The sequence below is a fragment of the Cheilinus undulatus genome, linkage group 21 (assembly GCF_018320785.1).
Source record: "Cheilinus undulatus linkage group 21, ASM1832078v1, whole genome shotgun sequence".
NCBI classification, from domain to species: domain Eukaryota; kingdom Metazoa; phylum Chordata; class Actinopteri; order Labriformes; family Labridae; genus Cheilinus; species Cheilinus undulatus.
In genome coordinates this window covers 11073744-11086934 of record NC_054885.1, presented here as the reverse complement: position 1 = coordinate 11086934, position 13191 = coordinate 11073744, and the positions used below count along the sequence as shown (strand labels likewise).

The window sequence follows — 13191 nt, the reverse complement described above, 5'->3', positions numbered from 1 at the left end:
TCTTCTCCACTCTGTTGCTCGGTTTGAGCCGAGATCATCTTGACCAGGTCTACATGCCTAAATGCACTGGTTGCTGCAATGTGATTGGCTGAACAAATCCTGATATTGAAGGCTTTTAACTCAATGACTGTCTCCAACAATGTACCTTAAGGTAACCGTATGGCTTCCCTTCTCTAGCATAGTTCTTCACCATTATTAAGAGCAGATGAGCACAGAACTTCACAGCATGTGTCTTTATTGATTTATTCATGAGAAATTATACATCAGAACCACAGGGTGGAGCTGGAAGAAGAACACAAAAATAGAACGGTGATAGAACCTTGTTTAATATTCTGTTTTGTCTCCACGCTCCAAAAGCACATGTTCATTTAAATACAGTCAAACACAAGACTGGCAGCCGACGATGACAGTGCTGTTACGGACAGAAGAGCTGACGGGGAGGAAGTGGGAAATGGTTTGGTGCCCATCTGCTACTTCCTGTGGGGTCACGCCGGGGTCAACCTCTCTGGAAGAAATACACAGTTTAATATTAAAAACTGAACAAACAGATGAGGTAATAAAGGAGCAGAAACATGGCCGACAGAGAGACCTACCTCTGCAGTGAGTTTGAGAACAGCTTATTCATAAACGTCCTTCTTGTCTGCGATATACTGTACAATCTCCTCAGGACTCATCAACTTTTCTGCTTCTGCATCAGGGATTTCAAAGCCTGCAGGAGAAACACAGAGTTCAAAATGACTGACTTATGTTACACAAGACAGACTGAACCTGGCTGCAGACATTCACACACAGTAACTGTTAATGCATGAATCTTCAAGATTAGACTGTATGAAGTGCTGAAGATGATTTTAAAAATTCCAGATACATCTCTGAAATAATTTCATGAAGTTTTATATCAAAAATAACAGCACTAAAAAGAGCACGATCCACTTTTTTGTTTGCATCAACATTAAAATGTTAACATGCAAAGGATAAACACATTAAAACCTGCTCAAAAGTGTACATGAAAAAAAAAATTCAGAATTCTGAAGTTTTCCACCACATGCTTTAAACAACCTGATCTGACGGGTGTAGGGTATCAGGACTCCTCAGCTCACAACCTCCTGACAGAAAGCCAAGCATGTTTGATTTTCAGGGTTTCTACACACTTAAAAAATCTAACTTGAAACTTTTTAAGACCTGAACTAAGAAAAATGAACACTATTTTCTGCACAGTCAAATATGAGAGGTATGTAAGATGTCGCGGTACAAAAGTTAATTATTCTATTAAACCAGGGGTGTCAAACGCATGGCCCAGGGGCCAAATCCAACCTGTGGTACAGTTATACACGGCCCACCAGATCATATTATATTTTGATTATAACTGACCCACTGGTTTGAGGTCTGCAGATTCCCTCCAGTTTAAAAAGGTAAACTTAACCTTGATGATTTAAAATATCTTTATAAGATCATACAAATAAAAAACTTAATTATATAAAAAGTCAGAAGTGTGGAAAAAATTCATTCCTATTTTCATTTCATATTCTTAATCTTGCATCTCACAGTTATGATGCAAAGTTATGGTTTTGACTTTTTATTTATTTTGTTGACCTTTTCAATTCACAATTTTGACCTTTAAGATCCTCAATTTTAAATTTTTTGAGTAATATTTTGACCTTTAAACTCATAATTTGGAATATTTTCTCTCACATTTTAACCTTTTTAGCTCCTTACTTTGACTTTTATCTCATAATGTGAACTTTAAGATCCACAATTTTTAATTTTGAGTAACATTTTGACCTTTAAAATTCAAAATTGAAATGTTTTTCTCGCACTTGATATATACAACAGATGATTCTGAATTTTATCTCATATTTTGACCATTACGAATCATGATTTCAACTTTCTATCTCATATAATAGCCTTTTAAAAACACTATTTTGACTCTAAATGCCATGTTTTGACCTTTTGTGCTAATACGTTCGAATGTTTATCTCAGATTTTGAGCCTTTAAATTTATCATGTTGACTTTTTTCAATCTCAAAATCCTTTTTTATCAAAGCTAGGGGTTTTTCCCCCCACAATTCATTGCTGGTGAAAATGAGGTTGACAGTTTATGGTTAAATGTACACGGTTCGGCCCTTAGGTGGGACCAAATTCAGAATTTGGCCCCTGCTGTGATTAAGTTTGACATCCCTGTATTAAACTATTAAAAAGCAGAATAATGCTTTTATCAAGTAAGACCTGTTAAAACGAGGGTGGGCTGCAGACGTATTTTTAAGTTTGTAACCTTGCAGCTTAGATGTAAGAGAAGTGGGACAGTGTTTTACAACAGTACAAGGTTTATGTAATGAAAGTGAAAACTATAAAATAAGAGGTGTTCACTGTCCAACCCCCAATATTCCTGAGAGTAGCTTAATTCACTAAGGACCAAGTCAATCAGAGCAGACCGCAGACAGGTTTTTAAAAATACTGGACATTTTACAGACGGGGAGAGCTACATGCTTACACATTACACACTCACCAAACTCATCCTCCATGGCCATGATGATCTCCACCTGGTCCAAGCTGTCCAGGCCGAGGTCTTTCATAAAGTGGGAGGTCGTCTGCAGCTGAGGAGCAGAAGGTCACACACATATTAGCCGTCAGTGTGCAGATTTTAGGCTTCTTAGACTCTTGGCTAGTCCCGGCTCACTCTTACCTTCTCGGGGTTGATCTTGTCGTAGAGCTTGAGGACGTACATGACGCGCTCTTTGATGGTCTCTAGGGTGAGGGGGGGCAGGTCCCCGTACTGTCGGCACAGAACGCCTACTGAAGGGATCTGATGGGGGAAAGAGAAAAGAAAAAGGGGTGAGTGGCAGATAAGATGATGAGGATGACCACAGTCATGTAGGGTTATTTTTCACTGAACTTTTCTGAATTTTAACTTGAGTGTTGCCTTCAAAAAGACCATGATGAGATGGAGTTCATATAAACAACACTAGAGTTCATTCATTAGGGTCAACAGGATGAGAACAACGCTCCATCCCTCAGAAAGAGGAGACGCTGATTGCTCATCTCCACGTTATTGAGACACAAAACAAGCAAACTGCCGAAGGCTGACAAATTTTATAGGAGTTTTGGTGCTTGAATGTGAATAGCATGATGTACTTTGTACGATTACTGCTGCTACAATCTTCTATCTTCATTCATCAGGGTGTCTTTAATCATGACTCTGTTATTTTGGTTGTCTATTTGTGTATCATTTACATTGGCGTCTCAATTTAGTCATTAAAAAGGTCAAATTCTTTTTGTCAAAATGTTTGTTTACAGAATTAAAACAACAGCACAACCTTGTCTCTAAACCAAGACGGACAATAAAGTCAAGCTGGGGCTACGTGTTTCAATATGGACTTTAATTCATTTTTACACCCCTTTTCAAGAGAATCCCCAGTGTCATGATTTAAAGCACACAGACCAGATAATAGGGCCACCTCTTAATGATCCTTATTTTTTTAACCTCTTCTTTCATGTTGTATTCATTGGCTGTTGCATAATTTAAACAAGATTACAAAGCTGTAACGCTGCTCTCTAGGTGTAGACCAATTATAAGCCTGGCCGGTTATCGATGCTGACATTTGGTTGATTATCAATATCATCATTTTATTTTACAGATAAATGACAGAATTAAGAAAAGGTGTGGTACACCACTGCAAGGTGCATCTTCCTCTCTGGCTTTTTACACTCATACAGTCTCATATTTTCTTATCTCTGTTCTTTACTGACTCCAAAAGCTGTCAGTAGCTGTAATCTTCATTCTCATGGATTCATCATGTATGAGATTCTTCGAACTCGCTCTGCCTTTGGTCAAAGAGCTTTCAATGTTTTTGCTCCATCGTCTTGGTCAGAGTTACAGGGTCATCTTAAACTTAAGCGTTGTGTTAGTTTAGGAGATTTCAAAACTAGAGAATAAAGGACCACTTGACCAGTGTGTGCACGTTTTTCTGCTGAAAGCTGCTGATTTGTTAGTTAATGTAACCTTTGTTCTATGTCCTGTTTAATGTCATGTATGTGAAAATTATCATGCTGCTGTCTTGACCAGGACACCCTTGTAAAAGAGATTTTTGTATGTGTATGGGAATAAATCCTTGTTAAATGAAGGTTAATGTCGCACAACTACCAGCCAATAAACACAGGGCTGAAATCTTGCATTTTAACTGAAAACTTCAATTCGAATTGAAAATTTATTGAACAATTACAACTATTTTTGTGACTTCTGCCCCAAACAAAGATCATCTATTCTCGCACGGTGTATGATATGCAGGTCAGAACACCTTTCTGCAAAATATCTGGATTTAAATTGTACTGAGATAAATTTTTCCACCCTGAATACTGCAAGTTTGGAAATATCATCAGTCCATTTTACAATTTAAACAACAGTTACGGATGCAGATTGTAAAACAATCCATCACTTCTTTTTGCATAAAATGCCTAGCATGCCACGCTGTCTTTCGTGTTTGACCATGACAACAGATCAGGGTTTGTCTGACTGGTCACCTCTTCTGCCATTTAAACATAACTTATTTGATTCAGCAGCTCGGTGGATAACTGACTGGACACAACAGCTAACATTCATAACTGATAAATGTTCATGCCACATCATGTGGCCGATGGCAGATGTTTGTAAACTGGACTCGTACAGATGTTAAGCCAATGCATTCCTGGGACTCTCCATTTATTTTCTGCCCTGCCCTTGGCTCTGACTGTGTAAATGTAGGTGTGTATATAATAATACAATAATAATAAAGGTAAAAACCTGAGTACAGCCTTTAAAAACAGCAGGCATGAACATTAAACAACATTTATTTTATAGGGAATAATGTGAAGAACATCCATGTTGTTTTCATTCAGGTCACATATTTTCATTGTGCAGAGGTGGGGTGCTGCTGACCTCTTGGCCGGGTCACCCTTGTGGAATAGATCTCGATTTTAACGAGTCCTCATCTAGTTAAATAAAGGTTTAGAAAGTCTCTAAAGCTGACTGTTGCTGTTTGAATTCATGAAATGTAAATGTTTCTACTTCTTTCATCATTTAAAATCTGCATAGCAAGCTTTAAGATCACTGATAGTTAGATTAAATCGACATGCTTATTTTTTCATTCTTGTCATATAATGAAAACAGTGACATTTATGTCAATACTACTTTATTTCTAAACGGCAGCGGTTTAGCCTTCTTTGCTAAATGCTTTTGGAGCATTTTCATTAAGGTATATCTCTAAGCCATGGACTGGATAAAGTCACTGACAATATATTAGAAGGCGTCCATGTTAAGTTAAGACATCCAGACTTCAGGTGAGGGATGAGCAACAACACAAATGTGTTCACTCTGCTAACTAGCGCGCTAGCTAACAACCAAAACATGGCTGTTGTGTAATCATAAATACGAAGTAACAAGGTTTACTGGATTTTGACCAGAATTTCACACCCACAAATATCCCGTTGTGGCCAAAGAAACACCCTGAATGTCGCTGAGAACTTTCAGCAGGCTGGGTGAGCCTGACAGTTTTGAAAGACGTCGGTAGGTCACAGCAGAGAGCGGTAGGCCACGACTTCTCAATGTTAGCGGACACTCACCGAGCTCTGTCCGAGCCATCGCGTCCTCCGGCTGTCTGCGGCGAAAGAGAGGGGTCGGTGGAGGGCTGCTACCGGGGCTGCAGCGGCTCTGACTGCCAGGTTAGCCGAGGACAGCCTCAGCGAGGGCCGGGCGAGCGAGCGGACACACTGCAGCAGGACACGGGACGCCATGATGGGGATAGGTGACTGAAAGCTCCCAGCGTGCACAGCGAAGAAGAAACGGGGTCAAGCAAGGGCTCAGCTGTACGCATGCGCGCCACGCACGCTGTTGCTTTATTTTTCACATTTTATCTGTTGTTATTCTGCATAAAGTAAAAACAATCGAAGACAATAAACATAATAATAACACACAAAATCACAAATAAATAAGCGAGAGGGTTTCACATTTTTTGCAGGCTCAACCACTCGATTACCGAATCGCATGAAGGATTAATTCTTTTTAAAGTCGACCCTTTTTTGTCTGTTTTTTTATTATCCCGTTTCCATTTTGGAGAAACTAGAGGGGACAGATTTTTCCAAACTCAGATTACAAAAGTAACTCAGATAACTTTAATTTTTAATAAAATTGAGATCTAAAACAATCAGCAAACTGTGGCGAAGCAATGCCAGAAGTTTATACTTACACTAAGATACAAAATATTAAACACAGATGATACCTATTTTCATTTCATGGCAATAAAAAAAAGTTATTTGAAAGTTTTATTTTAATTTAATTATATCTGACATGCAAATAAATATAATGATATAATTTTAGCTGATACTGATATTGATATTTTACTGTAGTTCAGACATAAAACATCAGCTATCGAAACACACAATTTAACAATTTGTAAACGAACAAGTCAAACTTCAGTCAAACACACTTAAAAGTTTAAGAAATAATCACGAATAAAGAAAAATACCTAAGATGACATTAGTCTGTTGGTCCAGGCTTAAACTCCATGAACTTTTTTTTTTTTTTTTTTTTTTTTTTTTTGTATGGCCGATAATTACAGCTAATATAGGCCGATTTATAACCAATATATCATGGTAAATATGGATATTTTCATGCCAATACCGGTATCATACTGATAATATCATGCATCCCTAATATGATACAATATAACACAACAGGATACAATGCAATGATGTGATACTGATGCACTTAACATCCCCTCAGGGAATTCATCTCAGTTTGCAGGTGCTGCATATGTCTTTTTGTTTTTTGTTTTTTGTTGTTTTTTTTTTTTTTTTTGCCTCAAAAGCAGTGTTAATAAATTAAGAAAATTAACAACAATCATTATATAGACAAAGTAATAAAGTAACAATAACATTACAAAAACAGTAAAAAGATAATAAAAAGAAGAGACAAATAGAAGTGATAAGAGACAGAATGAAAATGCAAAGGAGTAAACAAATATGAATACACGAAAACATGAAACATTACCATTCAATAAAAAGTGATAAAACAATAATCAAAGGTTAATTAAAAATCCCAAACAATTAGATGCCTGTACAATTTGAGATAAATAGACATAATAAGAGATATCATAATAAGAGATTAATAAAATACTTGGAAACATGTTATAAACATTCAAATGTGAAACAAAAGTGGAATAAAAATAATGGTGTTTTTTTAATTTGATAATCATAAAATAAGAAAAAACACCATGAAGGCCAGCCTAAATAAATTAGTTTTAGCTTGTGTTTAACAGTCTCGATACTCTCAGCTCCTCTCAGATACCCTGGAAGGCTATTTCTTGTAATGTTGAATTTTTAAAACATGCCGTAGGTTAATTTTTACCCACTGGTTTATTTATTTTTAAGCTGAAAACCAACTTTCTACCAGTCTGCTGCCCGCTGTCAATCGATGAATCGGCGCTCAACCCATACAGTCTGAAACCCTTTCAGCAGTGTATGCATCACAAGAGAAGAGGCTGACAGCATAGCAAAGAGCAAAAACAGATGCGTCTGTTATTAGTGCTTAATTAATCCACTTTGGCCTAGTTTTAGTTGTAAATCCACAAACATGGAGTTGTCTGAAATACTGTACAACAAAGCGGAGTACATAGAAACGGTAAGATGTTTGATTTTAGCCGTTGTTAGCTTGCTTGACGCTAGCTGTCAAGCTAACTGAAGCTAAAGGGGCGTTGGGCGTAATGTTAACGAAATAGCAGCTCTTTAAATTGACATTAATGTATGGAAATCAAATTAAAACGGTTATTTAATGTATGCGCTGTTTAATTTCAGGCTTCTGGGAACAAAGTGAGCAGACAGTCAGTGCTGTGTGGGAGTCAAAACATCGTCCTCAATGGCAAAGTAAGAATAAACAATAGATGAGCTTTCTGTGAAGGCAATGGTGTGTAACTGTGTGTTTATTTCCCTCAGACTATAGTGATGAATGACTGCATCATCAGAGGAGACCTGGCTAATGTGAGGGTGGGCAGACACTGTGTTGTGAAGAGCCGGAGCGTCATTAGACCACCTTTCAAAAAGTTCAGCAAAGGGTAAATCATCTTTTTTATGGCTTATATGAGGTATAGTTGTTTAAAAAACGAGACTAATGCTGTAATACAATTTTATTGAACGGAAACATTGTTTAGTGTCTTTCTCCTTCAATATACTCCCTCTGCATCATCAACAAACCGCTGCATTCAGGTCCAAAGCAGTAGGTCTTCTTCAGACAGTTGTCTCAGAACCTCTGTTGCTCTTTTATTTACTTCTGAAAGACTCAAAATGAGTTCCTTTAAGCACAGATTTGATCTTAGGGGAAGGAAAAACTCACAAAGTGCTAGATGAGGAGAATTGGGAGGGTGATCAAGCACTGTTTTGTTTTTGGGACAGAAACTGCTATACTGAGAGCGCAGTGTGAGTTGGTGTGTTGTCTTGATGAAGAATTAAACCTTTTTTCCACAGTTGTGGTCTTTGTCTTCAGACTTTTTCCTGCAGTTTTTCTGTTTATCCACCATTGACCCACTACTCCAAAATTTTACCCTTAATTTCAAAACAACAATCAACATGGCCTTGATTTAGACTTCCTTTGACATGCTTTTGTCATCCTTGGTGACGACGGTGTTTTCCACTGCACTGACTGCTGTTTTGTCTCTTGAACATATTCCAGGATCCAAGTTTCATCACAAGTAATCATTCCTTCTAAAAAAATTGGGTTTCTTTCAATTTGTTCCAAAATGTCTCCACAGGTATGCTTGTGTCCTTCCTTTGGATCAGGAGTCAGAAGTTTTAGGACACCTTTAACACACTTTTTTCATGTTTTTCAGAAGTTTTTGATGACCATGGGTGTCCAGAATGTTCATCTTTTGCTCCATTTGAACACATGTGCACATGACACATGGAAAAATGAAAATTGCAGCAGGACATGTTGTGATTTGATTTAAATTTCTATTATTGACAGGCTTTAATAAAACCCAGCTAATTCTGATTTAAAGCAATTCTAAATGTAGGAAAAGTCAGCAAAAATGCAAACATTGTGAGTTATTTTAACAATGATACATTCATGCTTTTCCATATACTTGTGCAGTGTGTAGAGGCATTTAGATAGATCTATCTGCAACGGAAGAAATGTCCCACATTGATATTTTTTCCCAGATTACCTTGAAATAACAATAACCACTCACATCTGTTTAATCTGAAGACTATGTCAGTCCTGGTATTCAACTTTGATCATTTAAACAATATGAAGCAAATGTCAGTCTCTCTTAACCAGTTTGCTACTACTAGTAAAGTTCCACTGATAAAAGTTTATTTCAGGAGTTTTGTTTTGTGATTCTGCAAAAAAGTTTATACTGGAAGATAGTCTGTGTCCACAGGATTAAACTAACACCTGGGCTGATTTTTCTCTTCCTTTTGCAGAGTGGCGTTCTTCCCTCTGCACATTGGAGACCACGTCTTCATCGAGGAGGACTGTGTGGTCAATGCAGCGCAGATCGGTTCCTACGTCCACATTGGGAAGAACTGTGTCATAGTGAGTGGGCTAAACACAGAAACACACATACGATGTAGTAGACAAAAGAAGGAGACACTGCTCTGCTCTGGCTTTGGAGGACACAGACAGTGTCAGTGTTTGGTCTTGCCTGTGGCGGAAGAGTCACATGCTGGTCATGATCTGAAGAAGAGAGAGCTGCAGAAAACACTGCCTGCAGGCAGCTTCCAGCACAGACTCTGCCCTGAAATATGAAATTAACCCATGTGGTGGAATTTTTTGTGTCAATGCCATTTAGCAGACTGCCCATCCTCAGCACAAAGACATTCCATGCCAAAACCCATTCAGTGAAGCTCCCACTGTAGTTTTTGTGCTTACATTAATGCCAGTGGAAGTTCAGCATTCTTTAGCTATGGAAATAGCAAAGCATTGCTGACTTTTAAGCACCACGTGCCTTAGCTGTTACTGACCCCGCTCTGTGATTTTATGTTGCCGAGTTGCTGTTGTTCCTAAACACTTCCACTCTCTGATATCACTTGCAGTTGACTGTAAAGGATGAAATTTTACCAAACGTCTTACTGAAAAGGTGGCATTAATCAGGGTACCATGCTTGAAGTCATGGAGCTCTTCAGAACCACCCATTGTATCACAAATGTTAGAAAAGACACAGATGTGTCTGCCTCCCAAGTCATTTAACATCCTCTTAAAAGTGTCAAATGAGGCCAGGTCATAAAGTTTCAGATCATTTTTTTCTGATTGCAGTCTATGACTTTTGCACTGTTGAGCTAAAGACCGATATTAAAGCGGTCAATTGATTCCTTGTTTTGTGTTTGTAGGGTCGTCGTTGTGTGCTGAAGGACTGCTGTAAGATCTTAGACAACACCGTGCTCCCTCCTGAGACTGTGGTGCCACCGTTCACTGTCTTCTCTGGATGCCCAGGTCCTCCTCAACACACAGACACAACAATGAAACATCATTATGAAGGCCTTTTTTGTCTACTTCCTGTTCATTGTGGTTCTCGAGGTCATAGAGTTGTCTTTGTTGTGGGATGAGGTTGTGAATTTACTCAGAAATTTTGGTCTGGAATAAACCAGAGAGGACTTTCTCTCAAAATGTATATATTTTTACAGTTTTATTCCCTAAATCGAGGAGAGTGCCAGCGGATAGAATTAAATTTTAAAGTTTTGTTTCTAGCCTACTTAGACTCCTTATTTAAGATGCTGTTGAGTCTGCACTCCTCTAATGATGATGAGTGAGAAGCTTTTCACCATTTCTTATTCTGTTATTGAAGCATCTAGAGGAGCTTGTTTGTGTTAGACTACTTGTTCTAAAGTTTTTCCTTTGTGTGTTTTGTTTCGGTTAATTTTCCCAGTCATTTGAATCCTCTGTTGTCTTTCTCTCAGGTTTATTTTCAGGGGAGCTTCCAGAGTGCACACAGGACCTGATGATTGACGTCACAAAGAGTTACTACCAGAAGTTTCTGCCCCTCAGTCAGATCTAATCTCAAACTGAACCTTCAGCAGGACCCACACCCTTTCCAGCCTGCTCCAACTCCAGGTCCAGATCTTTGTCCGGTCCCTAGACTTTGTTAAGCTTACCTTCTGCACTCAGAGGCCGTGGATTTCTCAGACCAAGAAAAAAACATACAGTTCCATTCAAAGCTAAAATATGAAGTTACTCTGGAAAAGCTCTAAAATCAAGTCATGCAGCCGGTGTGTGAATGCAGGGAGAGTTTTAAAGTTATTTAATTCACAGATCACATGTTTACACAGCATGTTTGTGCATAACATATCAACCAGTCCGGTGTGTAGAGAGATTCACGGTCCTCTGTGTAGCTGAGCAATCACTGTTGTAGCTTTATGTAGGTGGAGATGAAGAAGGGTGTACGTTTAGATTTGACATTCATGGACCAAAACAACAGCAAACACAACAGATGTTTGATTATTAATGTCTACACTTCATAAGGCAAATAATGCAGAAAAACTTAGACGAATGCTTCTGTTATTTTATTTTTGAGCTATCTTTTTTTTCTTTTAAAAATCTTTTTTTTTTCCTTTGCTTCACAGTTTTTGTAATTTGTCATGAAACTTATTTAATACTGTGTTTAAATTTATTTCCATACATTCAGGAAGTCCCATGTAAAGTCTGGAATAGTTCAACTATTGAATAAATACTAAATGGATACCTCTAAGGGGCTCACGTTGTCTTTTATAATGGAGGAAATGGGAGAACTGCAGGGCTATTTGACATTTCATTGCAGTATTATAGTACAAAACATTTTAAAAAATAAAGTTGAATGTTTGAATGTTTGTTTAATATTCCATTGTTCTATTATTAATATATAAGCTGATTGGCTTGAAATGTAAAAACAAGTTAATGCTTGTAACTTTAGTTCTTCCTGTGAGGAACTTATGATTTGAAGGGCAGATCATGATAGTAATGTTTAGTTTATTCTGTTTTAAATCTTTATCATACTGCTAGTTTTAACTTATTTTAATGCATTAACGTCCCTGTAAAGAGATTAAAAAGTCTTCATTTTAGGTTTGTTTTATGACATACCACTGTGTTATGAACCAACAGGTCAACTTTCAGTCATGAAAAGCATCTCTTTAGAAAATTAAGCTTCAAAATCATGAAAAATAAGGCAGTTATATCTGCTCTAAACTGATGTGGGCGTGTCGCTTTAAATGAGCTGAAGCCACGCCCACTCAGGAGAAATACAATCCTCCCAGATTTTTAAAAGCGCTTCTGGTCAGCGCAGCTCTCTGGCTCTGCACCACAGCAGAGAGACTGAAGTTGGGTATTAAATTTACTGTTTTCTGGCACAAATCTTTCTGATAGTCTTGATGACCTGTAGGCCACTGTGACTCACAGAATAGGAAGATTTACTCTTACTGAACAAAAACAATGAATGCAGTGACATCAACTGACAACATACTGTATTAAGATGAAATCTTATGTGATTTTATATTATTGTAGCGTTAGGGGGGTGAGGACATTCTTCATCAAGACTAGTGATGTCATGGGCTCATGTATTTGCTCAGCCCAATTTATACCCAGCCAGGAAAGAGGTGAATAACTTTCTAGCAGTCTAAATCAAAAATTCAGACACATGTAGATCTCAGTGTTTTTACATATCTTTTCCAACATATCTAGTGTGTAAAGACACAAAGTTTAGAATTTTGCCTTACAAGGACTTGCAAATTTTTGCAGGTTATAACGTGGAACTTCAATCTACAGCGCAAAAAACAATAAAAGGTGTTACACCTGTTCCTCAGAGCAGACCTGCTGATGGAGGGTTGAACTGCCCACTCTTCACTTAGAGGTTGGAAGAGAGGGGCGGGGTAAGAAGGAGCTTATTTGCATTAAAAGGGACACACCAAAAGCAAGCATCCTAAGAAAGGCTGTGTAGATCTGGTTTACACAGGGTTAAAAACCTCCTTTGATGCTGGATTATGTATATATTTTGCCCAAAGCACAACACAGGCACTCTAGAAAACATAAGGCTGTGGTAAAAAGTGGACAGAGACTATTATGTATTCTTTTGATGCTCTGGTACCATTCTGAACATTTTAGACCACAAAGGAGGGATTTTCTGTATTTTTTGGGCACTTGTTTCAGCTGTGTAGCTAGTTATGGTACCATTCTCTTACTCCATATATTTGGAAATTAACTTACAT

General features: G+C 37.9%; 2 protein-coding genes across 2 annotated transcripts; one reads left to right on the top strand and one right to left on the bottom strand.

Moving 5' to 3' along the window:
* Positions 1-218: 218 nt before the first annotated feature.
* Positions 219-5796, bottom strand: ndufab1b (NADH:ubiquinone oxidoreductase subunit AB1b). Its single transcript, XM_041778012.1, has 5 exons — positions 5593-5796; positions 2681-2800; positions 2504-2591; positions 594-709; positions 219-505 (listed from the first exon to the last, which is right to left on the bottom strand). The coding sequence occupies exons 1-4, from the start codon at positions 5761-5763 to the stop codon at positions 618-620; spliced, it is 471 nt and encodes a 156-aa protein (XP_041633946.1). The 5' UTR covers positions 5764-5796; the 3' UTR covers positions 219-505; positions 594-617.
* Positions 5797-7481: 1685 nt separating this feature from the next.
* On the top strand, positions 7482-11702 carry dctn5 (dynactin 5). Its single transcript, XM_041816909.1, has 6 exons — positions 7482-7648; positions 7822-7890; positions 7960-8078; positions 9442-9553; positions 10348-10450; positions 10915-11702. The coding sequence occupies exons 1-6, from the start codon at positions 7601-7603 to the stop codon at positions 11010-11012; spliced, it is 549 nt and encodes a 182-aa protein (XP_041672843.1). The 5' UTR covers positions 7482-7600; the 3' UTR covers positions 11013-11702.
* The last annotated feature ends 1489 nt before the right edge of the window (positions 11703-13191 follow it).

Coding starts and splice junctions, on each gene's coding strand:
- ndufab1b (XM_041778012.1), bottom strand. CDS start 5,763: ATGGCGTCCCGTGTCCTGCTGCAGTGTGTCCGCTCGCTCGCCCGGCCC. Junction 2,801..5,592: donor GATGGCTCGGACAGAGCTCG/GTGAGTGTCCGC, acceptor TTCCCCCATCAG/ATCCCTTCAGTAGGCGTTCT. Junction 2,592..2,680: donor ACAAGATCAACCCCGAGAAG/GTAAGAGTGAGC, acceptor TCTGCTCCTCAG/CTGCAGACGACCTCCCACTT.
- dctn5 (XM_041816909.1), top strand. CDS start 7,601: ATGGAGTTGTCTGAAATACTGTACAACAAAGCGGAGTACATAGAAACG. Junction 7,649..7,821: donor AAGCGGAGTACATAGAAACG/GTAAGATGTTTG, acceptor GTTTAATTTCAG/GCTTCTGGGAACAAAGTGAG. Junction 8,079..9,441: donor TTCAAAAAGTTCAGCAAAGG/GTAAATCATCTT, acceptor TTCCTTTTGCAG/AGTGGCGTTCTTCCCTCTGC.